Source organism: Neomonachus schauinslandi, chromosome 6 (assembly GCF_002201575.2).
Source record: "Neomonachus schauinslandi chromosome 6, ASM220157v2, whole genome shotgun sequence".
Lineage (NCBI taxonomy): Eukaryota > Metazoa > Chordata > Mammalia > Carnivora > Phocidae > Neomonachus > Neomonachus schauinslandi.
In genome coordinates this window covers 126,938,611-126,951,897 of record NC_058408.1, presented here as the reverse complement: position 1 = coordinate 126,951,897, position 13,287 = coordinate 126,938,611, and the positions used below count along the sequence as shown (strand labels likewise).

Genomic DNA, 13,287 nt, shown 5'->3' with positions numbered 1-13,287 from the left:
ATAACTAGTTGAAGGCAGACATATTTTAATTTCTCAATTAAGAAAATCCACCCAAGTCTTTCTCCCCAGTGTTTAATTGTTTATTCCTTCCTGTGTATCCGTCTAGTCTTTAGCTGTGTTATGAGCTGTGGTTGAATTGTGGCTCCTAACTCCCAGAATCTCAGAATGCGACTTTAATAAGAAATAGCATCTTTACAGGGGTAGTCAAGTTAAAATAAAGTCATTAAGGTGGGTCCTAATACAGTTATGACTGGTGTCCTCAGAAAAAGGGGACATCTGCAGTCTTGAGGTCTTTTATCTTTTTTTACACTATCATGTCATGAATTCACAGGGAATGTACTACAGCAACTCAGGCTCCTTTCCATTGGTTCTCACAAAATGTACTTCTCTGGGTGGAGCAGGCTGGCATTTTAGTTGAACCTAAATACCTTTCTCTTTGGCTTCCTTCAAAAGGGGAAATTTGGACATAGAAACAGACTTGAAGAGGGAAGATGACGTGAAAACACACAAGGAAGGGGTGCCTGGGTGGCTCAGTTGGTTAAGCATCTGCCTTTGGCCCAGGTCATGAGCTCAGGGTCCTGGAACTGAGCCCCGAGTTGGGCTCCCTGCTCAGTGGGGAGTCTGCTTCTCCCTCTCTCTCTCTGCCCCTCCCCCCGCTTGTGTGCGCACACTCTCTCTCAAATAAATAAATAAATAAAATCTTAAGAATTGTTGAGAGAGGGGCGCCTGAGTGGCTCAGTTGGTTGGGCGACTGCCTTCAGCTCGGGTCATGATCCTGGAGTCCCGGGATCGAGTCCCGCATCGGGCTCCCTGCTCGGCAGGGAGTCTGCTTCTCCCTCTGACCCTCCCCACTCTCATGTGCTCTCTCTCATTCTCTCTCTCTCAAATAAATAAATAAAATCTTAAAAAAAAAAAAAGAATTGTTGAGAGAGAGCATGGCTCTGCTGATAACCTTAATTTTGGATTTCTAGCTTCTAGAACCATGAGAAAATAAATTACTATTGTTTTAAGCCACCTAGGTTTAGGAGCTCCATACAGGAGAACTTTAATAAACCACGTATATTTGAGTTAACCAGGTTTAAAAAATTTCTTATTGTGTTTAAAAATGTGATGTATCATTAATTAAAACCCACTAATCATTAAATATTACTATTTATATAATCAGTATTCCCCAAATCAAGTTTCTCTCTGCATATGGGCAGATGTCCTCAAATCCTCAACAATTTGATTAAAACAACAACAAAATAACTCAAGAGGTAAGCAACTTTTTGGATAGCTTGATCAGAACATAATCTGAAAAATTCCATTTATAAACATGAAAAATCAATAAACAAATGCCTCTATCACCATTTTTCTACAGATAGCTCCTATTACCTGAAGAAATCATTCCATGCCCACTCACTCTGCTGGGGTTAAATGTCTTGTAAAAAAGGACAGGGGTCCTTTACAGTATAAGATGAGAAATCAAGTAACTAAGAAAGACTTGGGGTGGACTTACACTGATTATTTTAAATTTAGAGTTTCAAAAAAGACAGCTACAGAGCTGCCAGTTTGAGTTCTGTTCCATTTCCTAGAGAAGCTAATTTATATACAGCTAGACATGAGGAGAAATTTCTGATTTGTTCAGGTCTTCAATTACGGAACAGGAGGAGAGAAAACCTGTTTATGGGCAAAGTTTAGGAAAAATCAGCTTATTAAGAGCTTTTGACATCTAGAATTAGAGGAGGTTGAAATGGTACTGTGGGGAAGCTCCCCTTTTGCAAGCTCTCTAAAGCAGTGGGTTAACTGAAGAATTATTTTTTTCACTGCTTGTACAAACTGTTTAAGAACATTTCAAATATCTGTTAATATATAAAACAGGTAAGACAAGAGATTGAATTTGTAAATAGAAAAAAAGTAAAAATCCAACTGTCCATTAATAGGAGACTGGTTAGGGGCACCTGGGTGGCTCAGTTGGTTAAGTGGCTGCCTTCGGCTAAGGTCATGATCCCAGGGTCCTGGGATCGAGTCCCACATCGGGCTCCCTGCTCTTCGGGGAGCCTGCTTCTCCCCTGCCTGCTGCTCCCCCTGCTTGTGCTTGCCCTCTCCCTCTCCCTCACTCTCTCCCGCCCCCCCATGTCAAATAAATAAATAAAATCTTAAAAAAAAAAAATAGGAGATTGGTTACTAATAAATTATAGAATAAACAAGAGATGGATTAATTTGGACCTCAGCATGCAGCCCAAGGACAGGATTCTGGAAGACTAAAGAGCTAAATGACTTTATCAACATTTCTGAAATCCTCTAACTTGTGTGTGATTATGTACATCACGATCACAACTGAGAAGTATAATAGCAGTAATATGAACAAGACAGTATATTTAGATTATTTAAGATCTATTCACTATCAAATAAAGATAAGCATTCTTCAGGTTATCTAGTGAAAAAGCCCCTTATGTCCTTTATATTCTGTTGACAGTGAAATGCAGCACAAATGTGTATTTATTAAAAAGTACAATACCATAACTAAAAATGATTATGAAGCATGCAAAAATATTAGAAATAAAAATATAAGTGAATCTTAAATCTGCTTATGAAAATATGCAGAAAGCATCTTTTTATTTTTTTTCATATTTATTTCACATTTGATCTGTAAACTTTTATTAAAAAAAAATCCACTGTCATTAGCAACGTGTGCTGCCATTAGTTTGTCTTTAGTGAAATAAGAGCGCAGGCCTTAAAGAGTCTCTGTCTAAAATGTGTAGAAACTCCGATGTAAACACGAGGTGTCCGCCCTCTTCCCTTGATTTTGGGAGTTCATCAATGACATGATCTCAACCAGAAAAGCAGGGGGGAAAGGACAACACTTTGATACCTAAGAGCTCCCGGGACAGGAAGCGTCTTTTTCTTTTAAAGATTTTATTTATTTATTTGAGAGAGAGAAAAAGCACAAGAAAGGGGAGGGTCAGGGGGAGAAGCAGACTCCCTGCTAAGCAGGGAGCCCAATTCGGATTCGATCCTGGGACTCCAGGATCATGATCTGAGCCAAGGTAGATGCTTAACTGATTGAGCCACCCAGGCACCCAGAAAGCACCTTTTTCAAACACTGTTCAAAAACTGCAATATGTGGAACTATATAAATGAAACCACATTACAGTCACCACTGATGAAATCTGCAAACCTATGAACTAAAGAGAATTTTTCTCTTAGTCATTACTAGAGAAAAAAAAAAGCTGAAGAGCTTGGTGGCAACACCACCAGCAGCAGCCCTTTATACTGGCAGAGCAAAATATTTTATACTAAAAATAGTTTGTTCCTCCACTCACCTCACTGCAAATGACTTATTACTACAAATGTGTAATACAGTGAGTACAGGAACAACCTCGTGGCTGAGAAATTATTGTTGTTTTATTTCGTGATGTCAAAATGCAATGAGATTTGATTACTAAAATCAACAACACTGTAAAAATTAAATAAAAATTTTAAAAACCACATAAAACTTCAAATTTATTCCTGTATCTAGAAGCTCCCTCTATGATGGTAATTATGGTTTCAGCCTTGGCTAAACATTGATTTTAACACTTGAGATCACCTGGTCAAAATGTACTGCACCTCTAGAATATATAAAAAATAGTCTTACATGAAACCTGAAGAACAAGGAGTCACATCTGTCTCTCTGTACCACTGTTTTTTCATCTTTAAAAGTAATCATCTTATGAGGATGTGAAGATCAAATGAATTAAAAGCACAAAGAACAGGGCATGGCACACAGTAACTGTTCAATAAACACTGTCTATTATTGTTATGTCCACTGTATCTTACTGAGTGTGGAAATCTGTAAAATTCATTTTTCAAAGTTTGCAATCATGGCAGAAAAAAATCTGATACACCAGACTATTAACAGCTGTTATTTCTGGGAACCTTTCATTTTCTGTGTTATGAATTTCTGCAATGTTTGACTTTTACACTGTTCTATTTTCTAGTTAAGAAAAGATAAAGATACTTTAAGAATTACTGAATTAACAGTAGCTATTTGTTATTATGTATTTCCTCAACCAATAGATACTGAAAGTACAAATTAATATCATGTAGGTGTCCTTGGAAATTTGATATTAAAAAGGTTATCTTTGTACTTGAAATATTAGGAAACACTGTTTTGGATCATGATAACAGTTTCAACCTTATACAAAGCATCTATAATACCAAGATCTCAGATAGTCCACAATTCCAATAATACAAGATTATGCTTCTTATTGTAGCCAAGATTCAGCAGTAGAACACTGAATACCAAAATGAGAAACATGTTGCTAGGAACTCTTGAAAGAGGCAAAAAAGTCAATATAAACCACAGGTTATGCATACTAATTCAAGTACTATTCTTTTAAAATATAATTTACCAAACTCTTAATTGATCTGAGACATTCAATTTCCCTCTAGGAAGGAAACTGAATATTTAAACCAATTTGTTTTAAAAAAGTGCCACCTAATGAGGCACCTGGGTGGCTCAGTCGTTAAGCGTCTGCCTTTGGCTTAGGTCATGATTCCAGGGTCCTGGGATCGAGCCCTGCATTGGGCTCCCTGCTCAGTGGGAAGCCTGTTTCTCCCTCTCCCACTCCCCCTGCGTGTGTTCCCTCTCTCGCTGTGTCTCTCTCTGTCAAATAAATAAAATCTTAAAAAAAAAAAAGTGCCACTGAGGTACAATTTTATTTAAAAATTAATAAATTAATTTTGATTTTACCTGAAGCAGGTTCCCATGAATCAGAAGAGGATCTTTTCCTTGAGAAATGTCCATTTTCCTATTAGCAAAATGAGAAAAAGTTAATTAGGAATTGGGGCCAGTAAAGAATGTAAACTTTTCTTTAGAACATTTAAACACAGATTTCTAGACCAATTAAAGCAAGCACTTATACTTGGAGAGAAATTCAAACTTCTATAATAAAACATTTTAAACTCTTTAAGTTTTATAAAAATGAAGGGCATTTGTATCATAAAATGTAAAAATGTCATAAAAATAAAAGCCAGTTTTCATAATGCAAATTTAGAGCTAAAGATTAAGCACTATATCATTATTTTGAAAAAGAAATAGTAAGCCTAATATTTGCCAATTAAATGGACATAACTCAGGGGCGCCCAGGTGGCTCAGTCAGTTAAGTGCTTGACTTTGGTTCAGGTCATGATCTCAGGGTCCTGGGATCGAGCCGTGTCCGGCTCCCCACTGAGTGGGGAGTCTGCCTATCACTACCCCCCCTCCCCCACTTGTGCTCTTTCTCTAATAAATAAATAAAATCTCTAAAAAAAAAAATGGACATAACAGACTCTTTAATACTTCAGTTCAAGTATTGACGTACAACCAAACACTAAAATCTTCTAAGAATGGACCAAATGTTACTAACTTCTATTGTTAGCAAATCTCATTGGTAAAGACACCAAACTCCTTTCAAACAAACCCTAGAGTTTACAAACACATTTTCTAACAATATACAAGGCAACACTCTCCATTCCCTCCTAAAATGTCATAGTTTGGTTTACTTTTTTGGTCTACCTGGCTTTAAAATCTCATAGCATCTTTTTTTTTTTTTTTTTTTTTTTGAGACAGAATGAGAGAGAGAGAGCACATGAGAGGGGGGAGGGTCAGAGGCAGAAGCAGGCTCCCCGCCGAGCAGGGAGCCCGATGCGGGACTCGATCCAGGGACTCCAGGATCATGACCTGAGCCGAAGGCAGTCGCTTAACCAACTGAGCCACCCAGGCGCCCCTAAAATCTCATAGCATCTTATCAACACAGCCCTTTCTTGATATCTGATCTTGCTTTATTTGCTCTGTATGTAGAAAAGTTCTTTGAAACAGAGGTACTTGTCTTTCTAGGGGAGAGGGTCAGCTTTTATGCTAATCTAGGTTTGGTCTATTCTCAAGGGAGAATATGAAGTTAATATGTATCTGGATAGCTTTCTAAGTATTATCTAAGTTGTCTAAGACCCATTCTCAAAATTATTTAGGACTCATACAATCTAAACCAGTCAGTCTCAAAACTTTAAAGTATATCAGAATCATCTGGAAGGCTTGTTAATTGCAGATTGCTGGTCTTACCTCTAATTTCTGGTTCAGTGAGTCTGGGGCAGGGCCTGAGAACTTGCATTTCTAAGTTCCCAGGTGATGCTGATGTTGTTAGTCTAGGGACCACATTTTGAGAACCGCTGTGCTAAAACATTTCTTCCTGTTTTATTTTTTTTTTTTTTAAGATTTTATTTATTTATTTGAGAGACAGAATGAGAGAGAGAGCACATGAGAGGGGGGAGGGTCAGAGGGAGAAGCAGACTCCCTGCTGAGCAGGGAGCCCGATGTGGGACTCGATCCTGGGACTCCAGGATCATGACCTGAGCTGAAGGCAGTTGCTCAACCAACTGAGCCACCCAGGCGCCCTCTTCCTGTTTTAGATTTTTCCATTCCTTAAGTATCTCCCTTCAGCACAGCCTAATTTAAAAATGACTATACTTGCCTAAAAAAAGAATGCTTACTTTCTTGATTAAGAAAGGTCTTTGTTCATGGTCTGAAAAAATTAAGGGCAAGAAACATTACTGAATCCTACGGACAGTCAGAAGAAATGTAATGAAATTAGGTTTTAAACAAACTGTGTATCAGTATTTCCTTAACAAAAGATACCAATATGATGCTAATAGTTATTAAATATTTTTAGATTTAGCATGTTAAATAAAGCAGTAGCCAGGCTAATCCAGTAATTATTACACATACCAGGTTTGAAAGATTACTCTTTCCAGGTGTGACGTCATTCTGTTTACTTTGTTCCTGCCTTGGTTTACATTTTCTTTCTATACTAGAGGATTTTAAGGAAAGATTGCCTGCTTCTGAGAAAGAATTTTCCGAGTTGATTCTCTGCTCCATCTGCTCCCTTCTCAACTTCTTTAGTTCTCTTTCTCTGCAGTAAGAAGCTAATGACAACTGGAATTTAGCCCCCAATGGACTTTCTCCTGGGTGGTGCCTGGATAGGCTGCTTCTGCTGCTAAGACTTCTAGAGCTGTTCTTGAAGATGTCAGTTTCTGTCACTGTGGCCTGCTTTTTGGAATCTGCACTGGTCTTGTCTCGATCTCTATCATTCTTCTCCCTGCTATTTTCATGAATGAACAGTGACTTCCTTCTCTCTGGAGATCGATGTTTTTTCTTCAGTGCCTTCATCTCCTTTGACAAGCAATATGGAGGAACATAGACTTTTGCAACTGCCTTTGGATATTTGGTGGCTATTGACACACAAGGCCGACGTGACTCATGCATACCACGATCTTTATGGTGCTCTTTTACACCTTTCATGAAAGCCTCTAAAATACTGCTCTTTTCTGATGGCACCCTTTTGGGTTTAGATTTTTTTGGTGAGGATAGTTTCCTTTCAAACTGCTCTGTCCCAGTGATGGACAATCCACTTCCTCCATATTTGATGTCTGATTTTTGTGGAGAATCCAACATACGTCTGTCTAAATAGCCAATTAAAACACAAATTGCATGTTATTAAAAATAACACAAACTATTACATTTTGTATATTTATTTAAATTAATAATACTTAAAATACTAAGCTATCACAAGAATTTTCAAATCAATATTTAGATGATGATACACATTTCATGGGGGGGAATTAAGACATGATTTATTTAATAGCCTTACTTTCATAAAGCTCCCTTTTGCTACATCTTGTAAGCTCATACGGCTCCATTTATAAAATGTTACTGTATTAGAGAATCAAAATAGTATGCAGTATGAACATTATTGACTGAATAGTTCAAATGTAAGAAAGAATAACAGCAAAAAGTTTCATGACGTTTACAACTTATCTTTGTAAAAAACACTGCATCTTCATTATATCCTCAATTTGAACATTATGCTTAATCAAGTAAGAGCTTAGAGAAATTTATTGAATCCATCTCCCTCTTCAAAAGATCCTGCAAAAAAATGCATTAATAGTATACATACCTTGTTTTGAAGCTGGTTTGAAGAAATCTATAATTGACTGCTTCCTGAAAATAAAAGCATAACTAATATGGTATCACATAAGCAAACGTTAAAACTTCAATAATTCAGATTAAGGGGAGAATACTAGATTTATAGGATATAGATTGGATTTCACTACCTGGTTTAATCACATTCTGACAATGGCAATAATGCCTTGCTAAGCTGATTATAAAAAACTGAAAGTATAATTTACCATTTCCTGTAGGAGCAAATTTATAAAAGCACAACTGAGGTTTATATAATCTATAGTACTAAAATGATAAGACTGGAGTACAGATCCAGGGAATTGACAGTGTGCTTCCTAGGAAAAGCTTACTGCTACGTGAAGGGATCTGATCCTATTGCTTGGTATCTCCAGTGACTGGTACAAAATAATGCTCAATAGATGTTTGCTGAATGAATAATGGAGATTATAAAAACTGAGTAAAACCTGAACAGACTCATAGCAAGAGTAGATGGTAGAATGGCATATCAGTGATTGGGCCCAGCTGGGGAGGCAGCTGAGTTGAAGGGCATGCTGGCCATAATGCAGAAAGGATCAAGTGCCAAGTTTATACTACCTTCTTTATACACTACAGTAAGATGTTAATCTAAGTAACAGCAGAAATTAGAATGATCTTCACAACTAGTGTTTCAAAATCTTAATTTTTACCTAAAAACTCTTCAGATATTTACAAAAATAACACATTGCCTGGGGAAAACACGAAACACGAGAAAAGGAAGAAAGTGAACAATTACAAAAACCAAATTGTTTTAATTTTTAAGGATTTCTGCGCCTTTCTGCACAGTAACACAAAGTGAACCATATTACCAGAATTTGTATTCGGATTGATGTATTTAGAGTTATCTGTCAGCTGCATAAAGAGAAATGTCATCATATGTAGAGCAAAAAATTAACTTCCTTGCAAAATTCTGCTAAAACATATTCATTTCACTGAAAGAGAAGCAGTACACTCAGTTTCCCTAAACATTTATTCATTATGAGGTTGGAATGCTCAGAGAAAACTTGAACAATCCAAGTCCCTCGTACGCTTCACAGGTCACGTTCGAAGAGCAACACCCGTCTTTAATGGTTTACTGAGAGTCTACAATGTTTATAAAATGTTGGTAGAAAAGCTAACTGGTTATGAAATGAATATGAGTGATAGACTAAGAAATAATTTATGCATTTGTTTTCATAAAACATAAAAAATTCCACAGGAGAATAAACGAAGAAATGTCAGAGGTTCTGCAAATCGGGAAAGGATGATGCCCTCTGTTACTGGTTGAGGAGAGATGGGAAAGGATTAAGCAGCAGCTAATTCAAAACAATACTAAATATGCCTTTACATTAATTACTAAAAGTAACATTATATCTTTCCTAAAATATTAGATCCCAGGCTCCTTTTCGAGTAATACACCAGAGGGAAAAATGGTTTTGGGTAAAACATACAAGAAATCTGTAAAATAACCATGAATGTAACTTTCAAGTAGGAACAGTTCTCTAATTTTATATGCACAGAAATGTCCATTAGTTATTTATAACTACCTTTTAAAAATTATAACAGCTCACAAGCCCTTATCTGAAATTTTTGGGGTCAAATGTTTTTGAATTTTGAATTTACTGGATTTTAGAAAGGGGGTAACCTGGATGCATTACATAAAGTCCCCCAGTGGGGTCTGACACTACACCCCAGAAGCAAACACACCAATATTTCTCCAGCAAAGCTTACAAATACTCACACTTAATGCCATAAGGCCCATAAATAGCCTTCCATTAGTTCTAGTCAGGTTTGGCTGCCAAGTCAGAGGTGGTGCCAAACTTACTGAAAACTTTTGATTTTCATAGCATTCTGGCTTTCACAATTAAGATAAGGGATTGTGGACCTGTACCACATTAGAAGATAAACTTACTGTTAAACTTGTTACAAGCTTTTTAAAACTTAAAATAAAAAAGACAGTACCAAGTGCGTAGAGAATTTAAACATGTTTTATTGTCAGAGGATGTCAAAACTCCCCCATCTTATTACATAGCTCCCACAAAATCTTCACAAGAAACCTAGCCTGGAGAGGCGGAAAGTTACTGAAGGAAAAAACATATCACATTCCAAATCTGCATGTCAAGTATCAATTATCGTGCATACTGGACTATAAAGTAATTCGTGGAAAGGTTTTCCTCGTCACGTCGTACATAATTTCACCCACAATTGAGAAAAGATTTATACTGTTAAGCTACTACGATCAGTAGATCTGCAACGTACAAAAAAACCACCTAAATATGCACTAAGCAGGCAGGGCCCCGGGTCCAGCTATCGTAAAAGACAAAAATCACGGTCTACCTAAGGCGGGTTCTCCGTAGCCACCCAAGCTGTGTGTGGTCACTAGACCGAGAACTGCGTCCCAACTACAGAAAAGAAAACTCGAAGTCCCAGAAGCCCCCGCGCGGAGGCGGGGCAGGGGTTTGCCAGGCCCCGGAAAGCCGAGGCCTGAGCTCGCGGAGGATGGCGGGAACTGAAAGAGCGGGCGTCCGCAGTCCTCCCTCATACCCTTGCCCCCGCGACCCGGCCCCTTCTCCAGCCCTCTGCACGGTACCTGTCCCCAGGACTCTTTGTTCTCTTTCCCGCTGCAGCAGGGGCGGTACTACCGGGTCTCAGATGGCAGCGCGGGGGCGACGACCCCGGGGCTGGGGATGAGGGGAAACCTGGCCTAGCGGGCATGCAGCGCCTTGTCATGTCGGCGCCGCTGGCGACGGCGGCATGAGCTGTGGCTGGAGAAGTTGGGTGCGTGGTTGCCGTCTTGCTGCTGGGACTCGGGGAGGCTGTCGGAGCGGAGTTGGGCGGCACCCCCTTCCCTCTTCATGGCGGTTCTCTCTCTTCGGAAGTGACTCCTGTATGAGCGGGAAGGAACCTGAGGACCAACAGGGGGCGGGTCTTACTTGAAGGGTCGCACTCTGACTGGCTGGCACGGCGGTCATTTCAGTAGTGGAGCAATAGAAAGCCGCAGCCTCTCAGGAGAAGGTGGGGTTTCGAGAAGGGGGAGGGGGTAGGAAAACTGCCCCCCCCCCCCCGTCACGTGCGCGGTTGCGGGGGGAGCGCCCCGTCGCATCCGGGCCGCGTCGGCCTTGGCAGGCACGCGGGGGCGGACAGGCGCGGGCCGCTGCGGGTGCTGCGGCAGCTGGCGAAAGCCGCCTGCTCGAGGGCGAGGGACGACGAGGTTTGCAGAAGCAAACCCGAGCCCGGCAGCTGCCTTCAGTGAGGATGGCCAACGGTTCGGCTTCCTGTGTCATACAATTGTGCCTCAGAAATCCCCAGCTGTTCATTACATCGTCTCTTTAACATCTTAGGCCAAAGTGCCCTAATGCTGTCACCATTTCCTTGGTAATCTGCACAACCCAATCTGAAGACTTGTCTGTTCTGTGAGAGTTCTTGTTAAGTATTGTGGATGCCTTTTCTCTTTTTTTAAGAAAGAAAAAAAAAAAACCCACAGAAATAAAGGCTGTTTTTATTCCACAGAAGCATTTTGTTTCTCAGCTGTTGAAATGAGTTATCCATGAAGTCTCTGCAGCCAGATTCCTTGGAGATTTTTGAAAGGAACACAGGGTCAGCTTTCAATTACCCATGTTAAGTGTGGACAGCATAGATTAGTGAAAGCTGCCAGCACTCTCCAGTCCTTCTTTGTAAGGGGCTTGTGTGTTGGAGGCTGTTAGCCACGGTTTTCCTCACAAACTGAGACTGGTCAGAATATCTCTGAGCCTCAGTTTCCACATCTATACAATGCTATTCTATTTTTCTGGGAAACTGTAAACTATAAAAGTGATAAGCAGTGTAAACTTAACAGTTCAGAGTCTCTCGTGTAGTAAGTACTGAGCAAATTAGTGTTCCCTTTCCTTTGCTCTTTAGACATACTCTTACACTCTAATTTACTACAAAATCTTCCAGAGATACCTCAGATACTGTCTGACATATATGCAGACATATGTTGTATGTAATATATTAATAGTTATCACGTACATTATATGTGATATCTTCAGGATGTCCAAGCTTTAATTGTCAGGCCTGTTCAATCATTTGGGTGGAACAAAATCTTAAAACACAAAAGAATTTAGACAGGTATTTAAAGTCTATTGTGCTGAGGGGCGCCTGGGTGGCTCAGTTGTTAAGCGCCTGCCTTCGGCTCAGGTCATGTTCCCAGCGTCCTAGGATCAAGCCCCCCCATAGGGCTCCTTGCTCAGCGGGGAGCCTGCTTCTCCCTCTCCTTCTGCCTGCTGCTCCCCCGATTGTGCTCTCTCTGTCAAATAAATAAAATCTTTAAAAAAAAATAAAGTTTATTGTACTGAGATTTGACTGCTTCTGTAGCTAAGCAAGGCTGACTGACCTGAAGTTCACTTCTTTTCCCTCCTGGTTAGCCCTTAGGAGGAAGAATTAATGAGGAATAAAAGTGGCCCACACGGTTGCAAAGCATAGGGTAAAAGATAAACAGTGAATGTACGATCTGTCATACAACCCAAAAAGCATATATATGCAGCTAATATACTAGGTAGCAAGAAAGGAAATACTATGGGGCTCCTGGGTGGCTCAGTTGCTTAAAGGACTGCCTTCAGCTCAGGTCATGATCCCAGGGTCCCGGGATCGAGCCCCACATCGGGCTCCCGCTCAGCGGGAAGCCTGCTTCTCCCTCTCCCACTCCCCCTGCTTGTGTTCCCTCTCTCACTGTCTCTCTCTGTCAGATAAATAAATGAAATCTTTAAAAAAAAAAAGAAAGGAAATACTAAAACAAGGGGCATTTTTTCTGCTAGTAGCGAGAAGTTGTTGTACGTAGCATCATTCTCTACCTAACAAAGAATACAATAGATGCTTGAAATGTGTTGAATGAATAATGATTTACACATTTGTTTATTTGGGGCTTTTTACATGTATTATTTCCTATCTCGTATTAGTGCTTTCTCTTGGGTGTTTTTACACTAGTAAATTCTTGCTTCTATAATGGCACATCTACAAAACATTTAATCTGATTCGTCTCACTGCATGCTCGGGCCATAATAAAGAGCGATGCATAAAAAACAACATTCTACATGATTAATCAGTTGCTTTTCTTGGATTATAGTATTTGAATCATCTGGCCTCCAAGGTATCACTTTAAAGTCTGTACTCATGCTACCAAACAATAGTTTTCACATTTTCTTAATCTGAGCAACAGATTATAGAGTTAAGTGAGGCAAGAAATCCCTTGATCAATAAATGGAGATGGAGTCATAATGAAAACACAATTTTAAAAATCTCTTCTTAACAGGGAAGTAGTTATCCAAATCCTCAAT

The 13,287-nt window shown here is 39.5% G+C and overlaps 1 protein-coding gene across 1 annotated transcript in view; it reads right to left on the bottom strand.

Moving 5' to 3' along the window:
• Positions 1 to 10,831, bottom strand: part of SLF2 (SMC5-SMC6 complex localization factor 2) — a 42,533-nt gene extending 31,702 nt beyond the window's left edge. Inside the window, 4 exon segments of the mRNA XM_021699861.1 lie at positions 4,718 to 4,775; positions 6,728 to 7,461; positions 7,956 to 7,999; positions 10,566 to 10,831. Coding sequence (XP_021555536.1) covers positions 4,718 to 4,775; positions 6,728 to 7,461; positions 7,956 to 7,999; positions 10,566 to 10,705 — 976 coding nt within the window. The 5' untranslated portion in view covers positions 10,706 to 10,831.
• Between the last annotated feature and the right edge of the window lie 2,456 nt (positions 10,832 to 13,287).